This window comes from Pecten maximus, chromosome 16, assembly GCF_902652985.1.
Source record: "Pecten maximus chromosome 16, xPecMax1.1, whole genome shotgun sequence".
In the NCBI taxonomy this organism is placed as follows: domain Eukaryota; kingdom Metazoa; phylum Mollusca; class Bivalvia; order Pectinida; family Pectinidae; genus Pecten; species Pecten maximus.
In genome coordinates this window covers 10,371,023-10,383,496 of record NC_047030.1, presented here as the reverse complement: position 1 = coordinate 10,383,496, position 12,474 = coordinate 10,371,023, and the positions used below count along the sequence as shown (strand labels likewise).

At 35.4% G+C, this 12,474-nt stretch overlaps 1 protein-coding gene across 1 annotated transcript; it reads right to left on the bottom strand.

The window, feature by feature from the left end:
* Positions 1–7,569: 7,569 nt before the first annotated feature.
* Positions 7,570–11,585, bottom strand: LOC117344630 (G-protein coupled receptor 157-like). Its single transcript, XM_033907458.1, has 4 exons — positions 11,147–11,585; positions 9,917–10,116; positions 9,250–9,384; positions 7,570–8,251 (listed from the first exon to the last, which is right to left on the bottom strand). Exons 1-4 carry the CDS (start codon positions 11,544–11,546, stop codon positions 8,063–8,065), a joined length of 924 nt encoding a protein of 307 aa, XP_033763349.1. The 5' UTR covers positions 11,547–11,585; the 3' UTR covers positions 7,570–8,062.
* Between the last annotated feature and the right edge of the window lie 889 nt (positions 11,586–12,474).

Sequence of the window (12,474 nt, the reverse complement as noted above, 5' to 3'; positions counted from 1 at the left end):
GAAATAGTTTACGATAAACAATGCGATAAAGTTAACCGATCACATGTACATGAATTAAGATAACATGTGTATATTTCGTAAATCAATCACATCAATATATAATACAAATACAGGAAAAATAAACATGTGTGATTATAAAACTAAAAAGTTAATTGTTATTACTGATTTTTATTTATTCCGTGTACAATTCACGTAAATTAGTCCTGAAATGTAAGCTCGAACTAGATGATAAATATAATAGCATCATTCTATGAAAATCTGTGACTCAGTTGCAAGATCCAGATATATTGATGATCCATGGCACAATCTAACAATAATCAGGCAAGTACCATAGTGCCGTCTAAGATATATCTGGGACATTGTGGTACATTTGTCTGAAACATTAAACCCTGGATTTTTGTAGCATGTGCTTAAAAACATACCAACATACCATTATCCCCCTCACACAACCCCCCCCCCCCCCCTCACACCCCCCCCCCCCCCCCCCCCCCCAAAAAAAAACAGAAGAAAAAAATAAGAAACACATATCATTGTATCGTGTGATTCAGAAACATACCAACCAACATACCATTGAAAACCAAACACCAAACATGCATCTTTGTATCGTGTGATTCAGAAACATACTAACATACCATCAAAACCAAAAACCAAGCATGGATCTTTGTAACGCATACTTCTGAAACATACCAACATACCACCACAACCAAAAACCAAACGGATCATTTCAACGCGTGTTTCAGAATCATACCAACATACCATTAAAACAAAAAACCAAACATGGATCTTTGCAACGCGTGCTTCAAAAACATACCAACATACCATTAACGGGTGCTTCAGACATAGACCAGTATGACATTATCTTTTATGTCATCTCTTCCTAGAAACTGAGCCGAGAGACAGCAGCTGTGTTTGCCGCTAGAAATGCACAAATAATACTAGTGACTAATATGTGTTGTTAATTTCATTTATTTTTAATGACGTATCAAATTTCAACTTGAATATCAATTACATAATAAAGTTAATGTTATACGCCAACAAATTATAAGATAGGAGAAATCAACATTTTCAATCTAACAGCAAAGATGGGGTTAAAAATTGACATAAACAGTACAATACAGGTTTTAAAATCAGTATTTTATATATAGTACTCTTTACCTTCATTGCGATAAAAGGTATGTAATGGGCGGGATAAACTTGGGAGGGAAATTGGAAAATTATAGTAAAAGTTTCCAACAAAAGTACAGCAGTTCTACTACACCTAACTTGTGGTATGGTAATGACGCCACTGAGGACAAAGAAGAGTCAATGCCCTTAGAGATTGGTCCAGAGACTGGCTAAACGACTACTGATTGGTTGGCCAATCAATGACCACACACTTGCGTAATAGGCTGACCACAGGTCAGACCAACTCTGGGAAATTTCCACCATGCACGAACGGTGTATGGCCTTATATACGTAAACTTAAACGCCCTGAGTGAGGATTGGGACATAGCATCAATACAATAAAAAATGATAAGATAAACAAACATCACAGGCTGACATAAATCTATTTATTTAACCAGTATCACTAAATGTAATTTATCTATCAATCTTTGTAATGGGTGTTTAAGAAACATACTAACATAGCATCAAAAACATAACCTGGATCATTGTAACGGGTGATTCGGAACCAAATCAGCAAAACATTTAACACCATTGAAGTGGTAGTAACTGCTACTGAAGCATACTAGAGCGTCATATGATTATCTTGATCACGTGTCAGAAGCGACAAATAATACTGCAGCAGCATCAAATCTTATCTCAGAACATGGTTCAGAGCTTCACACCTTGAAATCCGTGGTCAAATTCCAGAATTTCACATAACCTATTTGAGATGAAAACGCTCACAAATACCTGATACAAGAAAATAAAAACAAGGGTAACCTAGTGTTTCCGGAAGGCATTATATCTGCATGCCACGACGCGTCGTCTAGGACATATGGGGCATGCGTCTTCTACACCGGATATAGCTCTGCCCGAGACATAGACTATACCAGATCTACACAATGGACTTCTCATGTCATATTCTAAAAATCTTCAATAGATATATATATATCTATGACCGGAAATTGCCAGGATCATAACCTTTCATCACTTCAACAATTAGAACTATTAGGGCACGACCTACCTGAGTGATATATCATTGTTTTGGTACAGGTACTTTACATCCTCTATACGGCTAAGGTTATTTACATACGCTACGTACCATCTATCTCACTTTATAACACTGTTATCCTTGACACAACACTGAACCTTTGTAAAGAGTAAAACTTTTCAGACAACGGGTTAGTAAATTCACTTCGCCAATAAAAACTACAAAGCTGAAAGTACTGATCTAGTTAACAACAGTTTTTGTCTCGGCGAATGTCAGAGTCTATAGCATTTCATGTTTTGGCGAAAAACAGTAAAGTACTAGAAAAAATAGTTAAGTTAAAAAGAGGATGGATTATATCTTAGATGCAACGGATGCATTTTTGATCGTTTTTATGGCGATGGGAAAATAATACAATTTCAAATATTATAGTGATATCCATAAATCGGTAAGCCATACTGTGGAGTAATGTCAGTTTTCAATGTGATAATTAACTTCATACTGTAAGGTGTATGCGGTTTGGTTTCAATCTAACAGGCAATTCGATAGTGCCGTGGCCATTATTGCCACATGATAAAAATGTCAATAATCCATCATTCCCAAACATTAGGTAAATGTCAGTTAAATAATTTTGTGACCATTATGGCAACATCATATATACTTATAAGGGTAATACTGAGATGTAAACAAAATATCAATTAAGGAGAAAATCAATAAACTAGGGCATAGTATATGCAAATGAACAGTTTGAATAAAAACAATCGAAAACAATTATCGTAGTCCAAATGGTGTACATGTGTAGTTCTCAATATGCAGATAATGGCGATCTCTAATCTTTGCTGTTGTCTTTTTATGTTTAATTTGTCTGGCTAAGGTCGGCATTTTACATATACTTATCACTAAAATCGTAATAATCTGAGTACCTGTTGAATATGTATGTATACATTATACTAAGGAAAACCAGATAGATAGGTGCATATTAATGTAACGAAATGGAAAACTCCCGACAGTAATATCGAAATGACAGTCCTTTATCAACACCCGCTGCTGAGTAGTATGTCATCTTAAACAGAATATACATGTAGCATGTAAGTATACATCTTGGTAAGCTTCTGATTGGTGTGCAGAATCCCTTGATGTAAGCACAAGACTGTAATAGTCAAAGGTTCCCTTCTGTAAAATGACAACGTCCGTTGAGATATCTAGAGATAGGATAGCAATATGATGTCGAATCTATTAGGATCAAGCTTGTTTTTGCGAGGACGTTTACCCTTTAAACAAAGCAAACGAACAAATAATAAAAACAAAACAAACAACATTCCTTACAATATTAAACACTGTATAATCTCCTCTCTTATGTATCAAAGTAATACCAGAAGTCCAGGTTCTATACGCGGTTAAAAAAATCGTGTTGACATTTCGGACGTCAACTTGATCGATTAAAAGTCATATTTAATCCATAAAAGATCCAAACAGCACTAAGAGATTTCTCTAAGGTGGTAAAACTCGAGTTAAAGGCCCCTCAACTTCAAAATATGCCGATCACCAGCACTGATTGAAAGAAATCGTTCTCTTAAGAATACCAAAAGGTCGTTAGCAATAAATCATGCTCTTTTTATCAGCTATGTTTTTTTTTTAGTTTTTTTTTTGAAGTTTCTACGACATGCCGGAAATAAAACGTTTGACGAACAATGACTTTATACACTGAAACAAATAAGTTACAGCGTCTGGATCACAGTATGTGAAGTGCATAGTTGTATATAACTGTTCTCGGTAAATCTTGGTGACCTTAAATTGTATCGTTCTGATAGACAATGTACTTTAACTATTGACAACAGTTGTCAAGCAGTCTGAAAGGTTCTCAATCCACTAAATAACATTTGGTATATATTCTACCATACATCAATTGTGATTATTTGTTAACGTTTAATCTTGGCATTTTTCGCTGAACTACATGATGAATTGTACAAAAGACAAGCGAACTATTATCACCAATGATTCTAATGAAGAACCAGGATGTTGATACCCAGAATTATCTTTTAATTAATAAATTCAAGGCCACTCATAGGCGTTGTGCATGAGGGATAGAAATAACAAAGAAAAGAAGTAGCATATAAATATCTAATTGCAGAAAAAGAGATGACAGATGACAGGTTTTTACGTGCATTACTGGATGTTTTGCTGATGATTATCCTATGTAATTTAAAGGATTTTTTTTTAATTTTTACTTTAAAAAGCATGTGGTTGCTGAATGATGCAGAATTACTTTTTAAAACTCATTTCATATGTCAAATGTAGAAACAATCGGAGCCTTTCACTTATAAATTGACAATTGGAAAATCCGAGACTTAGCACAGTATCTGAGTGTGTACGAGTTATCCGATCGGCGATGATAGCTATAGGTGGCTGTTCCACAGCACCCAAAGGCATAATGTTTGATATTGGATTTGGAAAGAATACAAAGCAACTGTATATGCTGAGCCATGCCACTATTCAAAAGAAGTAGCACGTTGTATGCACGTTACGAGTAGCCTTGATGATTAAAACCCACCAGCTGAGTCTACAATCTGCAATCACAGCGGATTGCACAAAAAACTTGCAAGATAATAGAGCCATTCAATTATTGTATAATAATAAAATTTGTTGACATGGTTCTTCCTTAATTAGGTAAATTGGTGGAATAACATAAAATGATAGAGGTAAATAAATGTATCTTATAAAGTCTTCAGATATTCTATCGTTTAAACATTCAGTATATAGAACGACATTTATTAACAGGGTTTCCATATTCCCCAAAATTTCACAATTACAATCCATTAATATTCAGTTTAGATATGTAAACCTTCCCCTTACTACTTAAGGAAAAACAGCTCATATTTCCACTGTAATATGAAAACGTCATGACGCACAATTCAATCGTGCCGTCACTTCTTTACTACAAAGCCTCGTGCTAAACGTGTATTCCCCTCAGACTGTGGTATCTGTGGCATATAGATAGGATGAGTACTGAAAATTGTACTAATATATTGCGCATTCATATTTTAGCGGATTTTCATATTTTCACAGATGAGCGTAATGCTGATTTGACGTATCGACGTTATTTGTTAAAGTATATATGGAAATTGCAGTAAGCGCAGTCATACTATAGCGTCATTCTGCCCACGCGAAAAACCGCAGAATTAAGAATACCTATCAAATATATACTCTTACAGTATTCTATTTTCGAACGTGATGATGTACTTTCAGTCATCAGTTTCACACCTTCGACTGAGACAAAGGTCGGACATTATACCTGCTCAAAGGTCCGATCACACAAGTGCTTTTATCCAGGCCAACAAAAGTAATTTTTCTGGTGAACATTCGAGTTTATTGTAATGTAAGTTTATTAAACAAATGGATGCGATAAAGCGATAAGGAATAAGTTATCCCTGACGAATGACCGTCAACTGCAAGGTATATTTTGAGCAAGTTACATATTTGCAAACGAGGAAAGGCACATTCCTAAAAATTATTCCAAAAAATTATTTGGGGTATTTTTTTTAATCCATCCCATATCCAATGAATGAAAGTCAGTCGCTAAATAGAGAAAAGTATTAATTCCTTCTATAACAACAATTGTATGATTGCACCAATTCATCACTTTGTATGCTTTGTATATATTATGAAATTAGTTCTTTAAGATATGCTCACTTTGGTATTTTTTGCGATCATTTCCAAAGAAAACATGATAAATTTCGGATTATATCTTTAAGATGCTACATCGCCGACAACTCATACACTGACACCGGGAAAGATACTACATAATTTCCGAGGGATGTAATCAATTATTCATGAAATGTTAATTTAATAGATACAACGAGAGGCTCTGACAGTTGGAAGGTTTGGTTTATTTTGTTTAATGTCCTATTAACAGTCAGGGTCATTTAATGAAGTGCCTTGTTATAGAAGCTGAGGACTGCCGGAACACCCGGGGAAACACCGACGACCTACACTCAGAACCAAGTAACTACACCAAATGGGTTTCGAACCCGCAACCCAGAGGTGGAGGGATAGTGAAAAAGTATCAAGACACCTTGACCACTTGGTCACCGCGGCCCTAATTTGTTTTGATGGTGGTATTGGCGAAAACGTATATGGCGTTATTATTACCACCCAGCTATACGGTAAAATGACATGTCTCGTATTTAACATCTACCTACAAAACCTACGCATTCTCGACGTTGTGAAAACTGATTAGATCCGAGTAATCAGGTAAACGATTATCCGAATGAGGTGATACAATGAATACTGATGAAGTGGGTAATGGGTATTTCTAAATTCCTTTCCATCAGTATACCATTCATAAAGGCACTATCAATAGTGTGCTATCTTGAGCGAAACAAAATACATGGGGGACTAATCTTTATGGTGTTAGTATTTTGTACAGAAAATTGCATCGCTTCGCATTTCATTATAATATAAATAATTTACTGTCCGGGTGATACTGTAATCATGACATGCTCCGTCCTGTAACTGTTATTACACAGGTATGTTACGAGATGGGTATTATATCATACACTATAATAGGTGGACGGGTTTTTACCACGTCCAAACTTCCTGGTGAGATTAAAAAGAAATCGGCATATATCTCTATTTGTATATGATAATATAGGTATATATAAATGACACGTTTTATTGTATAGATAATGATTGCGATAATACCTTACATACAATGTATTCGTCATGGCCAGTATTCGTTACTCGTCTTAATATCCCGGTTAAAAAAAATTCACCGAATGAAATGTATCCGTGTTCAGAAAAACATTAAATAGTTACCGGGTATCACTTTATATAGTTGAAATTATCTGATTTAGTTGTTTACTACTCGGACACTGGGGCTTTCACAAAGCATATAATTTTGACGACTCCACTCTTTAGTTTTTCATTTTTAGTTTGAAAATGATCGCATTGAACTCAACATATTACATCTTTAAGAGTTATATAATTGTCACAAAGTGATTGAATGATTTGTGTAATGAGTATGATACAAATAGCAGGCTTAACTAATAATTTACCTAAACGCGCACGTTTCAGCGGTAATATTATTTTAGTGCTTTTCGCGTTATAGGCATCCCACTATACTATCAATGCGCTAGTTGCTAACTATTTAAACTATTATTTATGATAAGAACTGTGGATTCGCCAGATTATTTTTGTGTTTACCTGTATAGATTGAGTTATGTTGTAAGATTTGAGTAAACCAAATATGTTCGATTACAGTATTAGCATTGGGAAAATACATAAAACTATGGAATGAGTCATTGATTAGTATCCACGGGAACATGTGCGTGCAATGAAAAATTTCAAACGGCACGATCTCAGATTTTAAAGTGGATCTTTTTTTGGGTAGCTGTGCTTCTACAGTGTAGTGTCAACAAAAGCATTGGTTTGAATTTAAATGAAACTATATTAACAATATTATACGTTATATGAACAGTAAGTAAGCACGTAACCAACATTGTTACAGTTCATACGCAACAAATTATATATCAGTTCACTTCAGTTCACGCCATGACATATAATCCCATGCTTCACAGCACAACAGTTCGTAACACGGTTTTACTCACAGCCAAAAACACCTCATACTTGCATCCCTCTGCTAGATTCCTTCCGTTGAGGCGCTTCCATAAATTCTTTTACGCATCTGCATGGAAATAATTGTTTTCCAGACCACATATGAAAAATGCCTTTTTTTCTGGTAGTGCTCGCAAACAAATGTAAATGTTACTTACATTACATATTCATTTTGACCCGATAATTATCAACGGTCGATGAGAATCAAACAATGCCAACATCCTTGGTGATTAGTGAAGTTATTCGTCAAATCGAAAGAACAAAGAGACATTAAAGCAAGATACACAGACATCGGACCTGCAAAGATTGTCAAACATTTCACAAAGAGCAATGCACGTGAACCAGACCATGTAATCTAAGACAAATCAGGTGACGGATCTCCTTCCGTAGTTCCGGGTCGAGCGTGAAGAAGAATATGAAATTCCAGAAAGCCTGTGAACTGTCCCCGATACACTGCATACAAAGTAATGTATTCTGCAGTTTATCTCCGGGATGGACGTCGAAAGTCTGCAAAATCTCATAAAGTAGTATTATAGAGGTGTCACATAAGTTGGTATCACATCATGATAGAAATGCAGCATTGGATCATTTGCATAAGAATGTGTATCAAACTGCATAGTTTTTATATCATCCTTCTAGGAATCTAGAGAGATGCAATTGGGACCAAAAATGTGGACACAGAGAATAGAAGCTAAACAAAAAAAGAAACAAAAAAAAAGCAAAAACAAAAAAGCATGAATATATGAAATGCGACATTAACTAAAACGATTATTGACTGAATTAGTTTTTTTCATATTGATTGATTTTAAAGCCACGAACTACGTGAGTGTAGTCTGAACACTGTTCCTAGAAATCTAGAAGCACCATTCAAACTAGATTAAGCACAACGCATTAATATCATTATATATAGCGTAAAAATAGTACCGGTACAGTGAAACCTGACTTTACCGTCTCTTGAGGAGTGAGTCCATGTGTTGGTAATGACAGTGTGTCGGAACAGTCAGTATCGGTAATGACAGTTTGCCGGAAAGGTCAGTGTCGGTAATGACAATAAAACATGTCACCGTTCCGATCGATATGATCGCATGTTAAAGCATGTTATAAGGAGAGTGGTCGAAAAAGACAGGTTCCATTGTATTCAATAAAAATTGATAATCTGATTAAAGTAATACAGTCAACTAATAAAATGACGACTTTTGACCATGAAGCAATACCGGCATGTATGCTATCTTTATATATTGTATTTGGCATCACCGTAAAACCAGGGGCCCTAGGTGGCCGAGTGGTTGAGGTGTCCTGACACTTTATCACTAGCCTTCCACCTCTGGGTTGCGAGTTCGAAACCTGAGTAGGGCAGTTGCCAGGTACTGACCGTAGGTCGGTGGTTGTTTATCCAGGTACTCCGGCTTTCCTCCACCTCCTAAACCAGACACGTCCTTAATGACTCTAGCTGTCAATAGGACTTTAAACAAAAATCAAAAAAAAAAAATCACCGTAAAACCTACCTCCAAGAAAAATCTTAGTGTCCCCCAGATCCGCGCAACGAGAAGAAAGAGCCATGATATCTCAAATATCTCATCAGCATCTCGGAGACTGAGATCCGTGTCACTCCAGCTAAACTGTCTGTTATGTCGTCGACTCTGATAGATAAGGTAAGCTTAAGTTAAGGATATAGCATATCCCACAAAATCGAGGATTCGGTTCTGATGTGGAATGCTACAGAAATACCAAACCACAGATGAAAGTGAAAAAGTCAAAAGCTTCAGATCATTGCAATAGCAATACATTTAATGTGTTAATTGACCGTTTTAATTCACCGTGATGTTTATTAGCAGTAAAGGTATATACGTACAGAAATGTTTCAATATTATTCAAGAGATGAGATATCTATGACTTACCCTGCAAAAGGGAAAGCATAACACTCCATAATTTAATCAACTTGATGACGACGTGTCAAAAGGTTCTTTAACTAAATAATCTCAGGAATGCAGTTGTTTCTTATTGCCAGGAAAACAGGACGGAATAAAACCAAAAGACTGCCACCTTTTGCATGGTGGGGATCCCTTAAATTGCATAAAGCAATCATTCTAGTTAGGAGTTTTTTTTTTATTATTTTTGATTTATTAACTTATTTAATTTTAATATTATGGAGCTCAGGATTCATTTAAATACCTCTCTCCACTTGAAGAACTTCAGCAGAATATATATAACCAGAGTTAGGATGTATGTCATTATCTCCCAGCCTTTTCCCGTAACAACCTTCCACATCAGCCTGTTGTTGACATCCCTGTTGATCCAACACCAAGGTCCACTGCCAAAGTAGTCGTCCTCACCTAGGGCACCGTAACCCAGAGCAACACCAGTGATGGTTACTATATGGGGAAATAACTTATTAGTTCTATAGTGTGTATATTTGGTAGCAATAGCAATGTCGAAGTACAGCATATACAACAGAACTTCAACTTCATACCGTAACTCAGAGCAACAGAAGCCATGACTACTACGGGAGACAACAGAGAATTATTATTACGTGGGAAAGTGATGTAGCAGTGTCAAAACACAAACATATAAAACAGAACGTCAATAGCACTTTGATACACAGTCAGCCCTGTACAGTGATTATTACTAGGGGAAAGTAACATTGTATTCACTATATTTAACGATATACAAACGATACAGTAGAATACAGTAAGTGTTAGATTCCTATCCCGTTAGTGCCCTTTAAGTCTGTTAAATATCCACGAGTTATTTACAAGAAACCACTGAAATTATCAGAAAAATAAACAACATCGAGTTTATAAGAGTGATATGGCAAATTTGCCTACCTATGAAAAGATACTTTTATTCTTGTACATATAGGGAAAATAAAAATAGAAAGCATTATAAAAATCTAATTTCCAATAATTTCATGTATTGAACTGCAAATTGAGCTTAATTATTTGCCCATGTTTCTTATAACAGCTATAACTCCTCGCCATCTTTTTTTTCATTCAAATTGCCTTCCAGTGATTCAAAAGTCTTGATGATAGAAGGCGACCAAAAACAAAACTCGAAAAAAATACAAACCCCCAAAAATGCTAAGGGTCGCAATTAAGAACAAATACTGTATAATTTTATTAAATATGTTTAAGTTCTTCATGTTTAAAAAAAGTAAGATTCCGCATACATCATGGATTAAAGGACACGACGGAAAATATCTTCAAAGCAATACTTTTTTTAAAGAGAATACATGTATACTATAAATATGGGAATCCCCAATCTGCTGCTGGCAGCGGATTCGTTATTCGAATCCCCAATAACGAAACACGAATCCGCTGCTAACTTCAGCCCGCTAAAATAATCGAGTCCATCAGCAAACAAGATACATGTACAAGTACAAAGCAAACTAACAGAATGATTTACCTGGAACAATTATTGGAATAGCTGTCATCGATAACTTAACTCCGGGTTTTTCAGCAATATTTACACGCAGTGCGACTGCGCTGAACAGGTATACTGCTATTGCTGTTGTCCAGAAAAACGAACTCAATGTTGACGTCGTTGTAAGAAAACTTTGGGCAATACAGAAACCATCGGTTTTCGTTGCATTGTTACCATTACTAAACCATCTAAATGTACTGATGAAGTTACCGTATGCGGTAAAGATGTCAGCCACTGTAAGACAGACCAGGAGATATCGAGTGAAGTTCTGTAGCTGAGGAAACTGTCGGTACGACCACAGAATGGCAAGGCCGCTTAGAACAGAAAGCGACGCACTGACACAAGTAATAGCAGAAGTTGTTAAATCCAGCTGAGAGGCCATACTGTCGTTTATCCTTGATGTCACGTTGTTCCCAGTGTCACATTTCTGGAACAAAACACAATTACATGTTTTAGAGTGGAATTGAATCTGCCAGTTTACCCATAATGGTAAATAATGCATTTTAAAGAAGCCATTCACTATTTGTTTCAAAATGTTTATTTATTCTTTGTTGAAGGATCGATGTCTTAAGCATTTTTTTTACCGGGATAATATATAACATAAATTTCTTGCACAGGAAAATACGTACATGTATATGAAAAAAAACAAAACAAAAACAAAACCTTCAGGCGGAAGAAGTCCTGTGTCATTTGTGTTACTACATTATATATCAAATAATTAGCACAATGTATCATATGCACTATGTGTTGGTGATCCGAAGATCAAAATTTGAATTTTCTGTCGTAGTTGTACTCGATGAATATTATTATACACGTACATGTATATAGATAGTGTATACACATGCAAAGTCACATGCTGCCTAACAGTTAACCTTTTTCTAAACATATGCATCTAACTTATTCAATAGGTGGATCATAATAATTATATCAATTATCTGTCAAAAGATCCTGGCATCAAGCTCAGCTTATATATTGTAAGCAAGGAATTCAAAATATATTTTGGTCAACCAAATGCATTATCTTCTTCTTCTTCTTCTTTTAACCTGCATTTAGTCGGATTAGCATGTAATTCACAAATAATTAGTATTTGTCTATGTACGTCCAGATTGTAGAACAATGACCACTTACTGGTCTATGCCGGTAAAGTTCTTCACAAGAGTATTTGTCAACATAATTTATCAATACCGAGTATAACATCACAATAGATACCGCGGTATCACATAATTAATAAACACAATAATAAGCCTGTTCTAACATAACACTGTTCATATATTTAAAATAAATGTGTTTTTTTTTATAAATGTATAATA